We start from the raw sequence: 22,360 nt of genomic DNA, 5'->3' as shown, positions 1-22,360 counted from the left end.
GGGGTTGTCCATTTTAGGCTGGGTGGTCAAGGAAGGGGTCTCTGAAGATGTGGTGTTGGGGCAGAGCCCACCCCCTCTCCAGTGATGCGAAGGCGGCAGCTACGGGAGACCTGGGGGAGGGTGTTGTGAGCCAAGCAAGGGGGTACTGAATGAGTCAGGGATCCGAGGGCTGAGGAATCTGGACCCAAGCCTTCCCCACAGGCTCACTCAGGAGAGTCAAAGGGGGTCTCAGGGGGCTCGCCTTCCCAGGGCCAGTGGACCTGCAGGCCTCACTCACCCCTCACAGCAGCGACCACCCCTGCCCGCTCTGCATCTCACCCATCCTTGATGCCCCCCTCCTCCCTCCCTCCCTCCCAGTCAGTAGTGGTGGCCTGTGTGTCCTGGCAACAGGGGTAGAGTTCAGCGTCTCCCACGTGGCTTTTGGCTTCAGGTTGGGGACACACTTTGGTGGGGTTAGAGAGATCTTGAAAGGGGGGAGGGGGGACACAGCAGGGACTGGTGTGTGGAAGGATGCAGGACGCGGACATTCTGTAGGCAAGGGTGGAGCTGCCAGATAAAGGGCCCACTTGTGTATCACCGTGGGCCAATGTGTGCCACCTATGTGTCTTTCATGTGTGTATCGTGCATGTGTACGTGTCTTGTGTGTACATCAACACGTGTGTCTATCGGTGGATGTGCGTCTGTCAATGTCTTTCTGTCTTGTGTGTGGTCTGTGTGTCTCGTGAGTGTCGGCACATATGTGTCTGCTGATGTGTCTTTGGCCATGCCGCGAGGCATGTGGGATCTTAGTTCCCTGACCAGGGATTGAACCTGTGCCCCCTGCAGTGGAAGCACGGAGTCTTAACCGCTGGACCCCCAGGGAAGTCCCACTGTGTGCATCTTTCTGAACGTGTTGTCTGTCTCTGCATGCGGTGGCTGTCGCCCTGTATGGGGTGCTGTAATGAATGTGGCTAATTCCCAGGTGGTGCCTGTCTCCGTGACTGTGTGTGTCCCTCAGAACCCCACTGAGAAAACCCCTCCCCCACATTCCTGGGCCGGGGGAGAGGCGGATGAGGGCGTGCAAGGTGGGATCCCGAAGTCACAGCACCCCTTCTCTGAGTAGTTCTGTTCTTTATTGTCACTGCTATTAACAATATGAGTTTCACTGCCATGAGCATTTCCTGAGGGGGTGAGGTGCTCAGCCAAGCCTGACTGAAGCAGGGGCCAAGGAGGGGGCCAGTGACTCCCTGAGCCAGGAGCTCTGGGGCCTGAGGCCTGGGTCTTCCACCTGGGGTCTCTGAATGGGGAGGGGGCAGAGAGGAGGCAGGCTGGACCCCTCAAGACCCAAGCTCTTTCCCGTAGGAGGCCTTCAGCCCATTCTTCCCCTGGAGCAACTGAGGCAGGACAGGCTCGGCTGGGTGAGGAAGGGCTTACCCTTCCTGAGTTGGGACTGGGTGGGGACCCAGCGACACCCCACATCTGCCACACAGTCTCTTGGGCTGGACACTTTTCCTGGGCACCAGCCAGCAGCTGGAGCACCGGGTGCCATATTTCTTGTACCTGGGACGGGGGTGCAAGAAACCAACATTCAGCAGGCAGCAGGGGCCCAGAAATCACCACGAGTGAGCCACGTTCCCCAAGAGGTGGGTGTTTTCTCTTCCCAAAACCCCACACCGGCTAAGCATGGACTGATGCGAGGACCCCACCCCAAATCCCTCCTCTATTTTGAGGACCTGATACCACAGGCATTGCAGAGGGGAGTCCCATCTTCGGCATCTCTCCAGAGTGGGGTCCTCTGGGTCCTACAGGAAGCACAGCGTCGGCGCCCTGAAAGGGAAGAGGCCAAAGGGCAAGGGTCAGAGGCCAAGAGTCCGAGCTCAGGAGGCCTGTGTGGGGTGGGCATTTTGGGGGGGGTGGTCTCTGTGAAGGCCCCACCCAGCTCCGGGCCAGCCCCGGTGTTGCCAGATCTAAGACAGAGGGAAAGCCAAGAAGGGAGACAGATGGCAAAGCTCAGCAGAGGAAGAAGCCGGGGGTGTGGGTGACTCAGCCTGAGTGGAGGGGGATGCTGAGACTCCTCCTGGATGGTTCTAAATAGGGAAGCGGGATGGGGAGAAAGACAAGGAAGAAATGAAACTGTCCCCCCCCCCCAAGTATTTATAGCTCTCAAGTCTCCAGGACTCACCCAGGGACTCGCTGCCTCCTGCGTTGGCCTCTGGGCCTCTGGCAGGGCCTGGCGGGGGACCCTGAGAGCGGGTGCTGCAGGCCAGGCTGGGGAGTAGACAAGGCGTTAGCACCGAGGGTCTGTCTGTATGCTGTCCCAGATAGCCCCCAATTGAAGATTTACAATCAGGCAACCCCCAAGGAGGCATCTGATGTCTGAAAGGCCTGGCCTTGCACCTCATTAATATCACAGACATAATCTTTTGAAAAGACAGTAAGCCTGGGGCCAGCCTGCGAGGTTTGTTTTTGTTTTGTTTTGCTTTTTTTTTTTTTTTGGCTGCGACGAGCGACTTGTGGGAATTTAGTTCCCCGACCATGGATCGAACCCGGGCCCACGGCAATGAAAGTCCACATCTTAACCACTGGACCGCCAGGGAATTCCCCAGCCTGCCAGGTTGAAAGCTCAGCTCTCCCACCCCCTGGCCGTGTGACCAAGGACAAGAGATCTCATCCTCTGCGCCTCAGTTTCTGCATTTGTAAAGTGGGCCTCACGGGGTTCAGAGAGCCCATACACACCAAGTGCTACCTGTTACCTCTATTACTGTTGTCATGTCTGACAAACGGTAGCTATTATCATTGCTGGAAAAACTAACAGAAGCAGCAGCCCCGGGTATGGTCAGGCCTCTTAGGAGGAGACCCGGGCTCAGACCTGGATGTGACTGGCTCATAGCAGCAGTTACAGGAACTGACACCAGCCTGAGGTCTCGCTCAGAGATGGGGCCATTTGCAAGGCAGGGCTGAGGTGGGAGTCCATGAGGGCATTCCTGGGAGCACCTGCCCCCGGGCCTCTGAACTGTTACCACTATTACTTGCATAAAGGGTGCCCTTGCCCAGGCCAGCCCCTACCTGTAGGTGGGTATGATCTGTAGGCTGGAATCTGGCTTTATCTGAAACTTCAGGGTCACCCCCTCGAACCGGGGGTCCACTTTCTCGGCGCCCCGCTGGGGGTTCGACTGCTTCCGGGGTCTCCTCTGTGGCTGGGCTGAAGAGGCCGGGGGAGCCACTCGGGGCCCCAGGCTGGGGCTCTGCTGGCTGATTGGGGTCAGCATGTTCTTGGCATCCTCGGCCAGAGGTAGGGCTCCCAGAGTCTCCAGGGCCTTCGGCTCCCAGCAGGGCCCTAGGGCCTGGGTGTCCCAGGTGGGGGGCTGGGCCAGCCCCTCTGCTGGCTCTTGGAGGAAGTGCAGGGCTGTGACCGAGTCCTGGTGTGCAGGCCAGAAGGACCTGGGGACAAGGGACAGTGTGGTCACCCCATTCCCTGGGCAGCACCTACATGAGTCTCAGGCACAAGGGGCAAGGAGAACTGTATAGCCTCTGACCCCCATATGACTCCAAGTATCCCTGGGGACCGGGACCTCTTCCTTGTAAGTACCAGTAACTAACATTTTGACCCCTGAGTAACCCCAGGAACCAGAGGTCATGATCCCTTGACCACTGGGCCAGGTTGGGGGAAGGGCCGCTCCTTAACGCACCTGCCACTGGGTCTGAGGCATCCTGGAGTCCTTGGTGCCTGCTGGGTGGGGAGTTCCGGGGGCGGTTCGGGGTCCAGACAGGGCGGCGTCAGCAGCTCTCGAAGCATCGACAAGTCCGGGGCTGGCTCGGCCTCCATTGTGCCCCAGCCCTTACCCACTTCCCAAATCTCGCCCGGCCCCGCCCACGCCGGGCCCACTCGATGAGCCCCACCTGCTTGGGGCGGGGGCGCTTCTGGCCCTGGGTGCAAGGAGCTCCACCTGAGGGGGGCGGGGCCAGTGGGATCGGCGCCTCTGGCCGGCGATATTGGGCACCGGCTTCGAAGCCTCCACCCTCAGGCTAGCCTCCGTCCCTCTGTCCCTTCCGACCCTGCTCAGGTGGTCTGATCACCCCTTGCGGCCGAGAGCAGCCTGGACCCCTCCAAATCCCTCCGCGGCTGAGGGGCGGGGCCTTGCCACGCTGATCCTCAGGCTCGCGGACCCTGACTATGAGGCCTCTTTCTCAGTTTCCCGCTGGCCCATCACCACCGTGGGAGGGGAAAGCTGGAGGCCTGGAAGTTGCAGTTGTAGACCCCAGGGCCTGTACTCCCACCCGCACCCCCCGCAAGGACACTCAAGATGCTGGAAGTCTGTGAGACGGTTTTATTATCTCTCCGATTAGAGTCCACCCCTATCCACACCCCCATTCTCAGGGGTTTGGGGGAGGCTGCCCCAACAGGGGCCCTGTCCCCACCAGAGCCTGGACGTGGGATCTCTCTGAAGCAGGGGTTCTGGCCTTCCGGTTCCTTCCGCCATCTCTCCCGGGCCTGTCCCGTGCTCTGGGCGGGGCTGGCAACTTGGCTATTCCTCCAGTCCTGGCCCTGGGGCCGTGAGTGTCTGGGACCATCCAGCTGCCTGTGTCAGTGGGGCTTGGGGACGTGGCCGTCCACGTAGAAGTTCCTGGTGATCTTGGGCAGGGTGAATTCAGCCCCTTCCAGCTCAGGTGTCAGCACAATCTGGCAGCCCAGCCGGGAGTTCTCTTGGAGGAGGGGGGCCATGTCCAGCATGTCGTCCTCCCTGGGGCAAGGGGGGCAGCGATTATTAATGGGTCCGGGGGAGTGGCCAGAAAGGAAGCTCTCCTGCCAGCAGCCGGAGCAGGGAGAAAAGCTGGGGCTGCCCTCTGCTGCTGCCGGGGTGGAACTCTGGACGCCCAGAACGCAAAGGCTCAGCAACCAAGCCCTGCAGCTCAGAGCTGGGAGGGGCCGCCCTGCTCACCTCTCGTCAGGAGGAGGCAGAAGGTCCAGGTGGTCCTCGCTCACATACACGTGGCAGGTGGAGCACGCCAGGGAGGCTTCACAGGCCCCTGGGGGCAGCAAGTGAGGGAGCATTGGTAAGGGGAGTGGTCAGGCAGGTGCCATTCAGTGAAGGACATAAAGGAGAATCCCTTTGTTTATTATTATTATTATTATTTTTTTTTTTTTTGGCCACACCACATGGCTTGGGGATCTTATTTCCCCGACCAGGGATCAAACCCAGGTCCACGGCAGTGAGAGCCAAGTCTTAACCGCTGGACCACCAGGGAATTCCCAAGAATCCCTTCGTTTCACCACTCGACCCTCATTTCTCCCTCCCGGGCCTGCACGCCCACTGTGGGCACCCTCCACCCTGTCATTGACTTAGCTGGCTGTTCCCGACCTGCACATAGTTTTTGCAAAAGTACGTCCGGGGTTTCCCCCAAACTCCCCAGCAGGCTGAGGACCAGGCTGGATACCTGGAACCGTTAATGAGCGTGGACCTGACTTCAGTGTAGCTGAGAGGGGACAGGCCAGGCAGGTTTCCTGTAGCCTGTGGGCCCTTGCTGTGACCCTGCCACTGTGCTGGGCTTCCCTGCTGCTGCTGACGGAGGGACCGGCTCACTCAGCATCTAATGCTGCAGCAGGGGAAGGGGTTAGGGAATAAGGGTTGGACGATGGAGAGTCTGGGATTTCCTGCTTGCCCCTGGACACATTCCCAACCTTCTGATTGATCACTGGGAACTGTGCTCCGGAATAATGTTCCTCCTGGCCTAAAGCCTTCCAAAGGGTTTTTATGGCTAGAATAAAATCCAAACTCCTCCACTCAGTCCTTGAGATGCTCCCACCCCCACACTCACCCACTTCAGCCACACCGGCCCCCCTCACTCAACTCCTCCATGCCAAGCTCATCCCCACCACAGGACCTCAGCATCTGCCATACTCTTGATCTGGAATGCTCTTCTCTCCACTCTTTCCATGGCTACGTCCTTGTTGTCTTTGGGGACTTAACTGTCCTCCAAGTGCCCCATTTCTTGTCCTTCCCCTGACCCTTGTTATCTCTTTAGTAATTTCTGGACAGTATTTATCACAGTCCGAAGTTACCATCATCATTTCTGGGTTTACCTGTGCTCTGTCAACCTGCCCTCTTCTCTCTGTACTCAGCACTGAGCCTGGCAGGTTGTAGATGCTCGAGAGATACTTGTTATAAATGAACGGGACAGAATTCTCTTTTCTCTTCCAGACATGTTGGACAATAAGGGCGGTGCTGCAAGGCAGCCTCCTGAACCAGCAGACCATCCCTGTGGGCTATGGTGACTAATTTGCCCACCCTTCCAGTCTCTGGGGAAGAAACTGTCTGGGCCTCGAAACTGCCAGTAGTTCCCAGGCATCTCTTCCTCAGCCCTCTTTCCCAACTCGTTAGCGTCCTTACCCCATGAGACAGAGATTATCTAATATAATCGTCCCAACTACTCACTGCACACCAACTATATGCCAGGTACTACACACTACACATGAGATCTGTTTAATCCTCACAGCAACCTGGTGAGATAGGAACTAAATTATCCCATTTTATAGATGAGGAGGCCGAGAGATGCTAAGGACCTTGCTCAGAGTCACACAGTTGGCAACAGCAAAATCTAAACACAGGCCACTTGCCTTGAAAATTCATGTTCTAATCTCTGTCATGAACTGCCAATCACTGGATTCCAGAACAGAACTTGAGGTAGGTTTGCTATGACCCCCACGACCCCCACACACATTCCTACAACTCTCCCTGTCTAATGATTAAATCATCTCCCTATTACATACACCCAACAGATAACCCTGTACACTTTTTAAAAGACTGCTCTTCCCAGTTGCTCATGATATAATCACATGTTTATGCATGGGATTATTGTCCCTATTAGGTTGAAATTGGTGTGAAATGACAGGGGCCTTATCTGTTTTTTACATTGCTACCTGGCACACAGTAAGTGTTCAATATTCATAGAAGAGCAGCACAGATTAGTGGCTAAAATAGGCTGGGTTTGCTTGAATCTAGTTTTGCCACTTACTTGACCTTGGACCAGGTCTGCTCAACCTGGGGCTCAGTTTCCTCACCTATAAGAACAGGATAATATTCTCCCCTACTGCATAAAGTTTTCATGGAATAGATTCAATCAGTTAATATGTGTTAACAGGCTTAAAGTAATGTCTGCTATTATTATATTTCCTTTAACAAATACTGATTTAATACCTGTTACATCTAAATACCATGACAGGCAACAGATAAATGTGAACAAGGCAAACAGGGTTTCTGATCTGATTCTGGGGAGAGATGACAAAGAAGAAAACAAAACAATGAGAAGTGCTACGCAGAGAATGAAACACACTGAGATGACAGTTATCGGGGCATGGGGACTTTAGTTGGACCGAGGGGGATAAGATTGTCAGGAAGATGACATTTACATCGGGACCTGAAGGATGAGAAGGAGCCAGAAGATCTGGTGGGAAAACACTTCTGATGGAACAGCAAATGCGAAGGCCCTGAGGCAGGCATGAACTGGGCTGTTTGAAGAAGAGCAAGAAAGCCAGTGTGGCTAGAAGAGAGGGAGGAAAAAGGAAGAGAATACAAGCTCCGGGAGGGGAGGAGTTTTAGTAACCTCTAGCAAATGCTCAGTAAATAACTGCTGGATGAATGAAGGTTAAGAGGCAGGGAATGAGACTGTAGCGAGGGGTCTGAAGTCTACCCATGTTTGGTGGGAAGCCATGCAGGGTTAAGTAGTGGAGAATCATATCTGACTTATGGGTTTTTTTAACGAATGAATAAGGGCCTCCCCAGTTCCCTGTGCCCGGCTCCCACCTTCCAGATCCACCCCATGGCGCTGGGCCAGGTAGAGAACATTGTCCCCGACTCTGCCGCTCACCGGAATCCGTTGGCCTGACCGGTCTACGAACACCACGTTCACCCTGGGGACAGATCGGGGTGCAGATGACGAACTGGATGATGGGCACAGGAACCAGGTGGAATCTAGGATTAGGGAGTCGCGTTTGGGGCTTGATGGACAGGGGAATAGGGTGATACAGAAGGGGGACCCAGGGATGAGGCTGTAGGGCAAGGTGGGGACCGGAGAAACCTCGTGAAATTAGTAATGGGGGACGTGGCTCCCACACTCACACGTCCCCAGGCCGCTCGGGACAGCCGGCTTCTTCCTCCCCCGCCGGGCGCGAGCCTAGAAAACACGGTTGGATGAGCAGCCATGCCGCGCCCGGCCGGCGTCCAATGGGTTAACGCTGCCCGCCCGAAGCACCCCAGGTACCTGTCGCCCGGAACTTCTTGGCTATCGCAGGCGCCGCCGTCTCCCCGGACCCCCAAAAGCCCCCGGATCGGCACCACCAGGCACCCCTGGCCGCCCGCAGCAGGAACCCAGCATTCACGCCTCCCCAGGCCACGGAGGCTGCCATGACAGGCATCATGTGACCCGGAAACTAAGCATGCGTCGCGGCGCACACGCGAGAGAAGGGCCCGTAATTGCCCGAATATACGCGCCGACATTGTTGCGTGCGGGCGTGCGACAGAGGTGAGTCCAGCAGGAGGCTGCCAGAGTGAGGAGCCGGGCAGGCGCGGCTGCACCAAGACCTGCAGGGCCTTCCCAGACCTCCCACCAGGCCCACTGTTATCCCAAGAACCAGACAGGTCTGCTTTCTTTAAAACCATTTACTTACAAACTTTAATTCAGCAAAGGTCTGTGTGAGAAGACTGGGGAGAGGACACCCCCCCCCCCGCCCCCGGAGTGGATGTGGACCCCCAGAGTCAGGGGAGGGAAGCTGGTGGCCCAGCCGGCCAGGACCAGGGCCCAGGGTCACCTCAGGCTGACATGTCCTGCTGGTGGGCAGGAGCAGAGCTGATTGGCATGTTGTTGAATTTTCTAGCACTGGGCCAAAGGGAGGCCAGCTCCGGGTGATCTGGCCTGGGGATGAAGAGGTGGAGCTCATCTTCAACATGGAGGAGACAGCAGAGGCTCAGTGAGATGTACAATGCCTGACAGACGGACAGCAGGGGGACCAATTTAAGCCGGCAGAGAAAGCCCATCCCTGCACCTAAGCCTGAGCAGGAGGGCTGGTGGGACTGGTTTGCCAAGACCAAGGCTTTGGCCTTCTACTGTCCCCACGATGGGGGACCGCGGGTAGAGGGGCCCAATCCCCAGGCCAGAGCCATTTGGTCCTGAGTCAAGCTTCCGGAGCTCAGCATCTGAGAGGCTCTGGCCAGCGGGGCCTGGGGCCTGGAGCCTGGCTTTTAAGGCATCAGAAGGCGAGGGGACTGTGGTAGGGGGCAGGGGACCCGGAGGTGGAGTACAGGTCAGAGAGGGCAGGCAGGGGCAGGAGACAGCCATGGCTGCAGCAGTTGTGGGAAAAAGAAAAAAGGGCTGAGCCATTTCAAACCGAAAAGTGTGGAATGGAGGCCCAGACACGCTGGGCCTTGAAGGAATCAGAGCTGGGGGTCATCCTGGATTGTTTAAAAAATAATAAAAATTAGAAAAGGAAACCAAAGTCAACTGTCAAAGTTAAAAAAGGGGGACAGTCTCTGATCCTCACGGGAGGTCAGGGAAACCTCCAAGGCACTCGAAAGGCCAAGATACAGGAGCGACGAGGCAGGAGAGGACTCCCAGAGAGACGAACACAGGCGGACACAGGGGTGGGGAGAGAGAGCAGGCCATGGCCTCTCCCTCTTAAGGCTGCAGGGTTTCCACACTGGGAGCAGGCCAGAGGTGCAGAGTGGCTCCCAGACGCCCCTACATTCCTTGGGCTCCTGCTGGTTGGTCAGCAAAGTCTTTCAGAAATTTTTCTATTACCGAAAGGAAAAAAAAAAAAAAAAAAAGAAAAAAGAAAAATAACACAAGACAAAACACCAGAAAACCCAAAAGCGATTTGGTGCAGGCCCTTGAGCATCTCCAGCACTGGCCCCTTAGAAAATCCTCTTGCGCTTCAGGTAGGAATCTGCGTAGTGGCCTCCAAGGCCCTGGGAGTGCTGGCCCACGTAGCTGCCTTCTGGGCTAGGCTCGGGCGAGGGCAGCAGGTGGGCGAAGCTGCGTTTCTGGCCACCCAGTGGGGTCTGGAGACAGAGGGGAAGGGGTGGTGGGTCAGGGGCCACCCAGGGGCCACCACTCCCCAGCCGAGTGTCCCCACCCCTTGCCCGTACCTTCAGCAAGTGGCTGTGGCCATTGGGCCCAGGGCCGAGGCCCAGGAGCCCTTCTCCAGAGCCCAGTGGGGAGGAGCCGACCGCCTGGGAGAAATGGGAGAGATATGGGATGGGAAAGCAAGCAGCCCCCAGAGCAGAGGCAAGGGTTTCAGGTTCAAATCTTGCTGCTGCCACTTACTAGCTATGAGACTGGGGTCAGATTACTTCATCTCTCTGGGCCTCAGTTTCTTCATCTGTGGATTGAGGCTATACCACCCACACCCTGGGCTGCTGGGGGAGGAAGTGAGAGGCCAAGAAGCCTGGGCAATACTGGATGCAAGACACATAGGCTCAGGGAGAATGGCTTGTTTCAGCTCGGCCCTGAGCAAAACTGACCCCTGCCACCACCCTGGCCTTGGCGCTTAAGGTCACAGGGCCCCATGCATCCTGGCTGTCCCTGGGGACCTGTGCTCAGTCAGGGAGGCTCCTCACCTTGTTAAGGTGGCTCTGCTTGAGGCCAGCCTGCAGGCCGCTGGTGAAGTAGGAAGTGGGTGAGCCCAAACAGAAGTGGGAGACGGGCCCACCGCCACCTCCGCCACCCCGCTCGCCAAAGCCACTGGGTGGGGGGGACATCTGCAGAGAGGGGGCTGGCTGAGTAAGACAGATCATTGCAGTATCACTCCCTTTCGTCCCCAAACAACTCTGGGCTTTGGCCAATACGACAGTGGTGTGACAATGCCAGCAGAGGGGCCTGCCCTCCCTTCCTCCTCCAGGGAACCACATGCATGAGCACAGGGGGGCCTGCTGGAGGATGAGCTCCATGTGGAGCAGATAAATCACGGCAGCCGAGGCTCTTCACCAGCCTACTGACTGCCAGTTATATGAAGAAAGCCACTATGGACTGCTGAGCCCCAGCTGAACCGCCAGGTGACTGCAAAGAACTGCCCACCCACCACCCCACAGAATGGTGAGAAATAATAAAATATTTGCTGTTCTAAGTCACAAAGTGGTGGAATTGCTTGTTATGCAGCAAAAGCTAACTGATACACCCAGGAGGTAGGGTGGAAAGGGCAGCTCTTACTTTGTGTCGGCTGGGTCCGTGAGGCCCGAGGGTTGGCTCCCGTGGGTGGGAGAAGAGCCGCCGAGGTCCCACATCCTGAATGAAAGTGGGAGAAGCACGTTGGGTTGGGGTCTGTAACCAACCTCACCCTTGATTCAATTCCACGGCACAGCTGTCACCGGGGAAGTCAGCCCCCTCCAGGAGAGGGCAAACTCTAGTGTATGGGGGCAAACTCAGCCAGCAGGGTGGGGCAATGAGACAGAATAGGTACCCAGTCCCAGGGGGGTGACTGTACCTGGACCCCAGAGGGCTGTGAGAGTGTGTGGCCCCAGTGGGGCCAGGGGTTTGGAGTTTTCAAGGCAAGCAGGGCATCCAGGTTGTGTGAACTCCTGTGGTTTTTTTATATTGGCACTGGCATTTATTTCGGTTATTTTTTTAAAAACCCACTGTGGGCCAAACACAACACAGGTGGCCAGCCTGCAACGTCTGGCCTAGAGGAAGTCGGAGTCATAGAAGGAGCAGCTCTCCAGGGACAGAGACATGAACTGCAGCGGGGAGGAGGAGGAGAAGGACAGAGAGACAGAGAGGAGACTGAGCCCTGTCTCTAAGGAGAAGCAGAAGTGTGGCTGCAGGCCTCTCGGGAGAGAAAAACTGACTGACAGGAAGCGAAGCAGGGTTTGATGATGCGCAGACAAACAGACAAGAGACTTAAGGGCAGGGACTGTGTCCAGCATGTTCCCCGCTGTCTCCCTAACGCTTGGCCTGGCACAATCAGTACTAGAGAAATGTCAGTTTGGAGAGTGACTTGCTCCCAAGGGACAAAGGGCCACAGCAGCCGGCCTTTGGGAGGGCTGCCCCCAGGGCGGCCAGGTACTTACTGAGGGGTAGTCGAAGCCATAGCTGTCGGGCAGCCCTGGATCGGGGGGCAGGCGGGCGCTGGTGAGGGGGCTGAGCAGGCGGGACTTGAGCTGGAAAGCTTTGCTGCTGCCACCACCTCCAGGGGCTGGGGGGTTAGGCAGGGGGCCCTCAGCTGGGCGGCGGCTTCTCCCAGCGCCTCCCCAGCCCCGGGCCTCCTTACCCGCCAGATTGCTGGCCGGGAGCAGGCTGTGTAGGTTCAGGTAGGGATTCAGGGGGATCCGGAAGTCCTTGGGAGGCTCCCCCAGCAGCGAGACCTGTGGCGGGAGGGCCGGGTTCACGAGGGCCCCTGGCAGGGGGGCCCTCGCAAGGCAGGGGGCTGGAATGGTGCTGGGTGCAGGCAGGGCCTTACCCCAGTGGGCGTTGGCAAAGGCCCACTGTCCTTCTGCAGGCCTCTGAGACCAGTGCCTCGAAGCCCCACAGGAGCAGGGGGCGGAGTGAGCTGGGGTGCTGGGGGACCCAGGCCCATGGGTTCCCGGTCACCCCCAGAGGGGCCAAGCAGTGGCGGCAGCAGGGGCGGTGGCTTCCCTCGCCGGGGCGGCAGCTCCGGGGGCAGGCCCCCCCCTACAGAGAGAAGGAGGAGGGTGTCAGCAGCCCGACCACACAGGCCCCCTCCTCCCAGGGCCCTACAGCTTCCGCTTGGACCAGGCAGCAGCCGGGGGGTAACTGTGTGCTGGACATTGAGCAGGGCCCTCAAAGTGCATCAACTCCCAGATGTTCATGGCTCCCCAGGGAGGTGTGCACCCACGCACTCAACTGACAGGCGAGGACACTGAGACCCAGAGGGGTTAGGTCACTTGCCCAAAGCTGCACAGCTGGGAATTTACCGCACCCAGTGAGGAAAGGGGCCCAGGAAGGGGAAGTGGGATGGGGCCCACAGGGATGGGGAGGAGCGGGGTCTGCATTACCTGCAGACAGCTCCCCGAGGAGGGGGTTGGCCGGCTGGGCCCCGGGCTGGAGGGTGCCTAGGGGAGAGTCTCCCAGGATCCCGGGTTTCTAGGGACAGAGCACAGTCAGCTGGAGACGAGGGCAGTGGGTCAGAACGCCCAGCACACCGAGACTCCAGCCCACAGCCAATCACAGGCAGACACACAGGGTGTCTCCCAATGTCTGCGATAGCCCGGCCGTCACCCACCCAGCCGATGGTGACCGAGGCCTCCTGCATGCCCGGGCCTACCCGAGGTGCTGGGGAGACCCAGGGAACACGGACCATGCGCAGCGGGTCAGAGCCTGTCACCCACCATCTCACACCCAGCCCCCTTGCTGATTATCACGGAAGCACAGCGTCTTAACACGCACAACACCACGTCGACTTCAGGCACACGGCGTGTGACAGCCACATGTGGATTCAGTCACTCTTAGCCACACAGGGCCCAAGCCCACAACCTTACCTTCTGTCAGTTACCGTCAGACACATCTGCACCACTGACTTGGCCCCAGTGAATCAAACCAGACAGGGCAGTGAGTGTGTGTGTGTGTGTGTGTTTGAGGGGGTGGGGAAGAGAGGCCCCTCTACTCCCCTGTGCGGCCTCAGCTGACTGAGTCACTTCCTGAGTCCTGAGCACCTGTGACAGGCCGGGCCCCATAATGGGCCCCAGGGACACAGTCTGATGGGCCACAACCCCACTGATGGGGAACCACCCGTTGGTGGGTACAAGCGGTGTTGGAAACAGAATGACGAGGGGCTGCAGGATGTGAGTGAGGAGGGAGCCCGTGGCCCCACGGCCTGCCGTTACCTTCTGGCTCTGGGTCTGCAGGGCGAGCTGCAGCAGCGCTGTGGACAGGGCGGGCCCGTTGAGCAGCGGCATGGCCGGGGGTGCGCCCAGGAGGCCTAAGGGGAGACCCAGAAAATGGGAGGCGGGCCCCGGGTGGAACCCCCCCACCAATTAAACACAGCCCCAGGCCTGTGGAGAGCAGGAAACTGAAGCTGCCAGAGGGCAAGTGACAACCACAGAAAAGGGCCTGGGAGATGAGTCCCCCCAGGAGGGGACGGTCCCTCCCTCCACCACCCCCCTGCAAGGGGCTCAGGGCACCAGCTCCCTCGGGAGAGCATCACTCCATCCCGGCCCCTGCTCATGGGCTCATGTCACTAGAAGCTCAGATGGGAACGGTTGCGGGAGGCGCCCGGTGCTGAGAGCGCTTGGCCCCTGCTTGCCTTACCCTGCTTGCCACCCGCGCCACCGTGCAGCAGGGGGTTGAGCAGCAGCTGGAGGGAAGCGGAGGGCCCCAGGTTGTTGAGCAGCTGCAGGATGTTGGGCTCCGGCAGGAGCCCTTTGCCCCGATTGAGGGCCTGCAGAGAGGAAGAGAGGAGCAGCTCAGGGCCCTGCCTGGCCACTGGTCCCCTGGCTCCCCCATCTCCACCCTCTGGGGCACCCTCCCTCTGGCACGCGCTCACCGTGGCCTGGGCAGCAATGAGCGCAGCCAGCATGCTGCGGCCAGGGGGCCCAGGGGCGCAAAAGGAGACGCGCAGGTGGCTGCCCCCCAGGGCCAGGCCATCTGCCCGCTGCTGTGCCTCTTCCGCCATCTCTGCCGTCTCGTATTCCAGCACGGCGAAGCCCTTCAGCTGCCCGTCCTGGCCGTACGCCAGCTGGGGGGTGGGGGGAGAGGCAGTCATAAGCACCTGGGTGGCAGTGACCACCATCACATGAAGTGACAACGGTGACCAGATGAGGATCCTGATGACAGTGACACCCCAGAGAGAATGGACTCGGGGCCCTGCACTGTCCTGTGCCTGGTTTCAGCGTTAGCTCGTCGAATCTTCTGAATGGCCCCAGGATGCTACATCCTGCCCATTTTTCAGAGGGGGCAACTGAGGCTCAGAGAGGTCAGCATGCCCAAGGTCACACTCTTGGTGGGAGGGCAGAGCCAGGACCCACTCCACACGGGTCAACTCCCCCAGGCCTTGTGCCAGCGCCACTTTGGGACTTTGCCCGGGATTCCCGAGCACATGCTGGTGGGCTCAAAGAGGAGGGGCCAGCGGGAGAAGCAGGTGGCTCGGAAGTGCAGCCCTGCCACAAACCTCAGGCCGAGGATGCAGGTGGGGCTGGGAAGGGCACACAGCCTGGTGGTGAGGCAGATGGCCACCAAGCTCGGGTTTGAGGCTGGTGGTGCTGGGCTGGAGGGTGGTGTCACACAGCCAGTGAGTGGCGGGAACAGGGATGTGGTCACAAGCAGGCCAGAGAGGCCCCTTCACCCCCCTTGACGCAGTCATTTGATACTTCCGGCCCACAGCCCCCTCTCCAGACCCTGGGGCCAGATATGTTCCAGGATTGAGGCTGTTTGGGAGATGAGAAAGGAGGGTGCCGCACACACCCTGTATTAGGTATCAGTCACCCCCAGTGGGTTCTTAGGTGCCCTGGAAATTGAGCTCGTGAATAGCTCGGCAGCAAGATGCAAAAACAAAGGCCACAGACGACCCCACGTCAGTTCAACTCAGGCTTTGCTGCCCAGTGAGCCTGCCCAACTCGGAACAAAACTCTTGGTTTTCAGGGTGTTGTAGGTGCTGGAATTGTGGGCCGGGGCTGTCCCAGGGAGAGCAGATACTGTGAGAGCACTCAGCTGGGCCCTCCGCGCCCACGGGCCAGGTGCCACAGGCGCTGTTTCAGCACACCCAATTTGCAGGTGAAGTAACTGAGGCTCACAGAGGGGCAGTCCCTTGCCCAGGCCACAGAGCTGGAGCTGGGATCAGACAAGGCCAGGCAGAAGCCCTCAACAGGACTGGGCACCTTGGCGTGGCAATGGCTATCCTGAGAACCAGTGCTGTTCCTCTTGGGTCCAGAATGTCGCACGGATGACTGCAGTGTGGTTTGGAGCAACGCACTGCCCACCAGTAGGGCATAGCACAGAGTCCATAAAATGGAATATGGTGCAGCTACAGGAGAAATGAGAAAGATCTCATTTCTGAACATGGGAAGACGCCCAAGATAAAGTCAAACCAATGCAGGCATGGCAATATTTGAGTCAAGAAAAGGGGAATGCAGGAACATATATATGTATCCATTTGAAATGCATAATAAAATCTTGCTGGAAGGACACACACAAACTGCTCCGAGAAGGGGCTGCAGGAAAAGACCCTGCGGAGCCAGGAGGGAGTCTTCACCGCAGGGCACTTGTGGACATGCTAAATTTCGAAATGGGCCTGGACTGCCCATTCATAAAAATGAATCAAGTTGAAAAGGCTTTTTACAACACCCCAGGGTCTTGGGACACCTGCTTTATACACATCCATAGCATTCAAACATTTTTAAGCAACTTTGCAATAAAATGAAGCAATTAAGATACGTAGGGACTTCCCTGGTGGTCCAGCAGTTGCGGCTCCGTGCTTCCACTCCAGGGGGCACGGATTCGATCCCTGGTCAGGGAACTAGGATCCCACATACCGCGCGGCAGTAAAGGCAGTAAATACGTAAATACAAATGATATATACATATAAAGAAAGATACGCCAATTGGCCTGTGGATAACTGGCAAAGTGAACCGGACTGGGTTGCTGTGGGCTTTCCTTCACGATCTCCTCCTGATTATGTCAAAAATAAAACACCCCCCACATGGGCAGCAAACTCCCGTCGTGGGAGGCAGGGGCGCCCAGTTGAGAGCGGGGGCCCCAGGGTCAGCTGCCTGATCTTGGCTCCCAGCCCACCGCTTACTGGCTGGCCAGCCTGTGGAGGCCACTGCACCTGCCCGTCCATGGCCCTCAGTTTCCTCATCTGTAAGATGGGCCCAGCCACTAGACCCACCTGGCAGAGGGGCGGTGGGGATTCAACAGTGTGCTCGGCAGGGGCGGGGGAGGCTGTGGGCGTGGGCCCAGTGCCCACTCTGAGTGCCCAGGCAGGGCAGGCTCAGGCCTTCAGCCCACCTCTAGCGAGCACTTCACCTTCGCCTCTGGCCAGGCCCGGCACCAAGGCCTGGATGTGCTTCTTCTCACAGTCACGCTCGTCTCATCAGACAAATAGAGAAAGGGGTCAAAGAGCAACCAAGGCCACAAGGCTCCTAAGTAGGGGGACCGAGGCTCACACCTCAACCTGCCTGACCCCCAAGCCCAACCTCCGTTCAACCAGGATGCCCAGCATGACTGGGCTCCTCGCAGGCAGTCACCTCGAGGCCTGGGACTCAGCAGGTGCTCAGTAGACATCTGGTGAATGCATGTGTGGAGGAATGCGTGAGCAGCCGTTTGCAATAACCTAGTCACAGAGCACGGCCAGACCCACTTTGAGACGGGGAAAGCAAGGCCCAGAGAGAGAACCTGTAGTTGGCCACAGCCCTACAATCTCCACACGAGAGAAGATAGCTGCTAAGCTATATGCATATGTCATCTGTGTCCTGAGTCCCGTCCAGGGCCTGGCACACAGTAGGTGCGCGGCAGAGGCAGCAGTGAGCAAAGAGAGGGGCTCCTACCAACGCCAATTCCCCAGCACCAACACCCAAGGCCACAGAGCTGGGGTGTGAGCCCAGTACCAGCCTCCTCCAGGGTGGCCTGGGGTTCCAATGCTGGCTCTGCCACACCCCGGCTGTATGTCCTGGGGCATGTCAACTGACCTCTCCATGCCTGTGCTCCCACCTGAAGACGCGGATGACACCTGCCTCTCCAGGCTGTTACAGGATGGAGGGATTGCAGGTAAGCCCAGTGAGTGCTGAAGGAATGTCCACCTTGGGGGTCTGTGGGCACAACCACCTGGGAGCTCTCCGAGAGCTGGGTCTGGCCTATTCTCGCCCCACCACGCCTGTCACGGGGCTAGACACCCTCACAGAAGGGCCCAAAAAGTGAGACTGGAATGAACCAGGGATTGTTTTGCTAAACCAACGCATGAGTATTGAACCCCTTCTTACAGAGGAGGGAAACAAAGACTCAGAGAGTGAGTGACTTGCCACAGAGCAGGGCTGGGATCTGGCCACGTCCAACTTCCTGACCTCAAGGCTTAAATGGACTGTGGGCTCCTCCAGAGTAGCCTCCTTGATGCTGGGCCCGGGGCCTGGGACCCAGGAGGCGTGAGCGCAGAAGTGGATGTGAACACAAGGTGAGCAGGCCTCACAGCCATTTTTTTTTTTTTTTTTTAACAAAGGTAGCCTCGCCTGCATTTTACAGTGGGGAGGTTAAGCAAGTCGCCAGAGGGTGTGCGGGGATCTGAAGCCCAGCCAACTTGCTCCTAGGTGGGCTGTCACCCACTGCACCACGTGGCCTTTCTAACAAGAAGCCCATTCAAAGTGGCATCGCTGCTGCCTTACTGAAAGGGGACCCAGGAGACTGGAGAGAGCAGGTGACTCAAAGACCCCTCTGAGGTGCTCTGGGCTTCGCATCTGCTCCCCGAGATCCCCGCACCGGGCACAGGGCTCACCTGGCAGAAGGTGGGCGCGTGGACGGCCGAGAGCGCCCGGCGCAGGGCATCCACATCACTGAAGCCGGGCGGCAGGCGGTCGACACAGAGGCAGCGGGAGTGGAGCAGGGAGGGCGTCAGCTGCCCGGCGTCTGTCCAGTGCACGTAGAGGGTGCGCGGGCCCAGCGGCTTGCCCAGCAGGTCCGACTTGGCGCGGGCGGCCGAGTCCTTCTTCATGTACTCGGCGAAGCCATAGCCCTTGGAGTGGCCGGTGCACTCGCTGTAGACCAGGAAGCAGCGCTCCAGGCTGCCAAAGGGCCGCACCAGCTCCTCGAACTGCTGCTGCGTGAGGCTGGGGGGCAGGTTGGCCACGCACAGCAGGGCGTCCGTGGGCTGCAGCTGCACCGACAGCTCGCGCTCCCGCAGGCGGCTCTGGTGGAAGGCGCTGATGGCGGCCTCGGCCTGCTCCCCGTTCAGCAGGGTCACGAAAGCTGCGGCGGGAGGGAGTGTGGGTCAGTGGGGCCCCCGAGGGCCTGCCCCTCCCCCCCGTGGTCGCCCGCACCGACCTCCCTCCAAACCACATGTGACCTCAGAACACCGAACAGCCAGGACATCACAGGCACCAACTGAATGGAATAGTCGCCAGCCTTGAGCCACAATAGCCAGCGCCTCCGGGCTCTTCGAGGCTTGCTCCTTGAACCCACGGTGACGCTCACCTACTGGGAGCCTGGCCCCATCCTAAGAACTACATGTGTAACTCGGGTGACACACAGGGTAGTGGTTAAGCATGTGGTCACCGGAGCCTGGGTTTCAACTCTAGCCCCTGAGTGGCTTTGAGGTCTATTTCCTCGTCTGTCAAACGGGAATAACTTACTCCTCACAAACACTATTTTTCCAGCAATGAAATGGGCCCAGAGCAGTGCCCTGCCCAAGTGCCTGGACTTGAACCCAGGCAGGCCGGCTCCCAGGCACCTACAGTTTTTCAGGTGTTTTAATACGTTTGGCTTCACGATCAACTCCAACGGGTCGTGTCCAATTTGCTGAGAAAACCGAAGCTGAGGAGGGTAAATCACTTGCCTATGGCCATAGAGTGAGGACCAGGACTAGAACCCAGGTCCATTCGCCTCCAGGGCCCAAGATCTTAAGCGCTACTTCCAGCCACCAGCTAGGTCTCGAGGCGTCACCAGTCCTCAGTGCCTTCTCACCCATGTTATAGTTCACAGGCAAAGGCCCTGGCTGGTTTAACACCTGGCACAATGCCTTGTGGGCACAGACACCCACCGAGAGCCTCCCATGTAGGGGGCCAAGGCTGACAAGACCTGTCCCTGTTCTCATAGAACTGACCACCACATGCGGGAGGCAGGTGAGTGGGCTGGCAGCGACAGCCTAGGGTGGTCGGTGCTATGATGGGGTGGGGGGGTGCGCTCAGGGCACTGTGAGGAGCTGCCTGATGCCAGCTGGACGGAAGAGGAGACAGCTAAGAACAGTGGCAGAGGGAACAGCCTGGAACCTTAGGCACCTGAGGAGACGGTGAGGCTGAGGCACATCCTTGCAAGGTAGTATCAGGAGGAGCCTCAGACAGGTTTTGAGGAGAGAGAAGAATGATCAGGGTTAGGACCAGGTATGATCAGATTGGCAGTCAGATCAGAGCTGGCGGTCTGGGGGAAGGCAAGCAGGGGAGTAAAATCGTGGAGGCAGAGAGGCCAGAGGGAGGCTGCCATTTCGGCAGAGATGTACCCTAGGTCCAGCGCAGGACAGACTGTTGCCCCAATCTATCCCTCATCTTGGGTGCCCATCGTGGGGCATCCTTGATGTTCCTCTTTCAGGCTACCCAGCAGATACCTGGGCACTGGGTACCCATTCCCAAGCCATCCCCCCAGCCGGCCAGTCACCCACGCCTGTCTGGTCTTCTCCTTCAAGTCCTCCAGAACAACTAGTGCCCCTCCATTCTCTTGGCTTCTTTCTGGTCCATATCCCCTCCATCGCTGCTGCATGTTGGGCCTGAAGTCCATGAGACACTGGGCCAAGATTCTCCCAGCTTCAGGGGCTGTCATCCCCTGCCCCTAGCCCACCCCACAGTCCCACAAACCTGTCCCTTTGTATTTGTCCACAAAGCAATACTTGAGCTCATAGTCGCCGAGCAGGTCGTGCACCTCCTGTGGAGACAGAAGCCAAAGGACAGGGAATCACCGAAGGCTGAAGGGAACAACCCAGTGCCACCTTCACGTGGACCAGCTATGAGGGCAGGTCAATTACCATCCCCATTTTACAAAGGAGGAAACTGAGTCTCAGAGCAGCTACTTGCCCAAGGCCATTGAGGCCATACCTGGCAGAGCTGGGATTCAGAGCTTAGCTGCAGATCCCATGCTTTTAACCAACACAACATACTCTTATTAGAGAGTCAGATGTGTCTGAGTTCAAGTCCCAGCTCTGCGTACACCCACAGGGAAGTTGTTTAACCCATCTGAACCTCGGCTTGCAAGACTGACCCTTTCCAACAACCTTGCAAATCAAGTATTAACAAATCCATTTTGTACATGTGGAAACTGAGGCTCAGAAAGGTGAAGAAAATTGTCACAGGTCATGCAGTTGGTCAGCACAGCAGTGGGAATGCCACCCATGGGTACCTGACTGGGGACCCTGTGTACTTAATAAGCCCACATTGTGTGGCTTCACGTGCCTCCCCATTCCCTCCTACTGGCAGGGCTGCCTTCTTGCAAGCCAGCTATGGAGGCGAGGCTCTGGGGCCTGCTTGTGCCAGACACACTGTGCACCCTGCAGGAGAGGCAGCGTGTTCCCAGCTGAGAGATGGTGGGCACTAGGAGGATGGCTGACTCTAGAAACAAACCAGACTATGCTAAGGGGTGCCTGCCCCAGGTCTGTCCCCAAGTCACACCCCTCCCAACACTCCTAGGGCCCCACCAGCCATGTGACCACCCATGGGCAGAGAGAGCCAATGGCAGGTGTGTTGATGGGCCAGAGACCAGAGATTCTCTATAGCAGGGACAAAGAACCCATTCCATCGTTGATGGGCAGGGCAGACCAGATGCAATCTTCCTGGGTTCAAAGAGCACTGGGAAGTCCTGCTCCATTTGGTCCCAACAGAAAAGCACCCTTGGCCAGATCAGCCAAAGGGGGGCTACATGGAACAAACCCCCCCCCCTTTTCTGCAGGTCTGTGGCATGGGAACAGGAGGAGACTCCATTTTTCCAAATTAATCCCGAGGCTTTTGGGGAAAAAAGACCCCAGAAGCTGCTACGACTTCCGGATCTACCTCTAAAAGGAGTTAATAAACGCTTGCTAGGAAAAGGCATAGTCTAGTCAACCATGAAACTTATGGATATGAGGTCCCACCACTCCATGGTAGAGCAGGAAGCAACTGGCGTCCCAGTTTCCACAGTCCCGATCTGGCTGCCCATTCACAATCCCCCAACTTGGCCAAAGCTGCCCGCCCCCTTCCATTCCCCGCCCCCTTCAATCACTTGGTTTCATCCAAGCCTGTGGTCGCCCCTAGCAACGTCCCCTCAATCAAGTTGGTTTCACCCTCCATCTCCGACCCCCCACATCCCGCTCTTGGTCTCTCCCGACCCCGCGTGGATCCCGCGCTTGGACTCAGCCTACGCCCTCCGCCAGAGCGTTGGTGTCGCCCGGTTCCCCCCGCGCACGCGCACGGTGGTATTTCCCGCCACGCTCCCACACGGCCACCCCCCCCACACCTGGTTGGTCACGTCCCCCGGGAGGCCCCGGATCAGTATCTTGCGGCGGTTACGGAACTGGCGCTCGGTGTGTTCCAGGCGTTTCCGAATCTCCTCTGGATCTAGCGGCGGCAGTTCTTCTTCAGGCGCCCGGCGCTCCGCGACATCGTCAGCTTCAACCTCGGCCCCAGCCTCCGGGCTCAGCGGGGGCCGGTGAGTAACGGACACATCGGCCGCCATCTTGGGAAACCCGGCGCCTTCTGGGACCAGCGAGCCGAGGCGG

The 22,360-nt window shown here is 58.2% G+C and overlaps 3 protein-coding genes across 5 annotated transcripts; all 3 read right to left on the bottom strand.

Annotated features, from left to right (window-relative positions):
• Nucleotides 1-1,409: 1,409 nt before the first annotated feature.
• Nucleotides 1,410-3,805, bottom strand: ZGLP1 (zinc finger GATA like protein 1). Its single transcript, XM_061189053.1, has 5 exons — nucleotides 3,669-3,805; nucleotides 3,046-3,420; nucleotides 2,162-2,247; nucleotides 1,713-1,806; nucleotides 1,410-1,539 (listed from the first exon to the last, which is right to left on the bottom strand). The coding sequence occupies exons 1-5, from the start codon at nucleotides 3,803-3,805 to the stop codon at nucleotides 1,410-1,412; spliced, it is 822 nt and encodes a 273-aa protein (XP_061045036.1).
• Nucleotides 3,806-4,293: 488 nt separating this feature from the next.
• FDX2 (ferredoxin 2) lies at nucleotides 4,294-8,474 on the bottom strand. 2 transcript variants are annotated; one of them, XM_061188780.1, is made up of 5 exons: nucleotides 8,239-8,474; nucleotides 8,097-8,151; nucleotides 7,846-7,888; nucleotides 4,920-5,007; nucleotides 4,294-4,721 (listed from the first exon to the last, which is right to left on the bottom strand). In XM_061188780.1, the coding sequence occupies exons 1-5, from the start codon at nucleotides 8,472-8,474 to the stop codon at nucleotides 4,565-4,567; spliced, it is 579 nt and encodes a 192-aa protein (XP_061044763.1). In that variant the 3' UTR covers nucleotides 4,294-4,564. The 2 variants fall into 2 exon arrangements, with proteins under 2 accessions (XP_061044763.1, XP_061044764.1); XM_061188781.1 differs by having other exon boundaries at nucleotides 7,782-7,888; nucleotides 8,239-8,392.
• Nucleotides 8,475-8,621: 147 nt separating this feature from the next.
• On the bottom strand, nucleotides 8,622-22,347 carry RAVER1 (ribonucleoprotein, PTB binding 1). Of its 2 annotated transcripts, XM_061190519.1 has the most exons (14): nucleotides 22,099-22,324; nucleotides 20,472-20,538; nucleotides 18,404-18,873; nucleotides 14,468-14,659; nucleotides 14,233-14,362; nucleotides 13,809-13,903; nucleotides 12,981-13,068; nucleotides 12,425-12,636; nucleotides 12,236-12,329; nucleotides 12,036-12,160; nucleotides 11,179-11,253; nucleotides 10,590-10,730; nucleotides 10,119-10,202; nucleotides 8,622-10,031 (listed from the first exon to the last, which is right to left on the bottom strand). In XM_061190519.1, the coding sequence occupies exons 1-14, from the start codon at nucleotides 22,315-22,317 to the stop codon at nucleotides 9,885-9,887; spliced, it is 2,139 nt and encodes a 712-aa protein (XP_061046502.1). In that variant the 5' UTR covers nucleotides 22,318-22,324; the 3' UTR covers nucleotides 8,622-9,884. The 2 variants fall into 2 exon arrangements, with proteins under 2 accessions (XP_061046502.1, XP_061046501.1); XM_061190518.1 differs by having other exon boundaries at nucleotides 12,036-12,329; nucleotides 22,099-22,347.
• Between the last annotated feature and the right edge of the window lie 13 nt (nucleotides 22,348-22,360).

The sequence above is a fragment of the Eubalaena glacialis genome, chromosome 4 (genome assembly GCF_028564815.1).
Source record: "Eubalaena glacialis isolate mEubGla1 chromosome 4, mEubGla1.1.hap2.+ XY, whole genome shotgun sequence".
NCBI lineage: Eukaryota > Metazoa > Chordata > Mammalia > Artiodactyla > Balaenidae > Eubalaena > Eubalaena glacialis.
The sequence above is the reverse complement of the archived record's forward strand: the minus strand, read 5'-3'. Positions and strand labels throughout refer to the sequence as shown.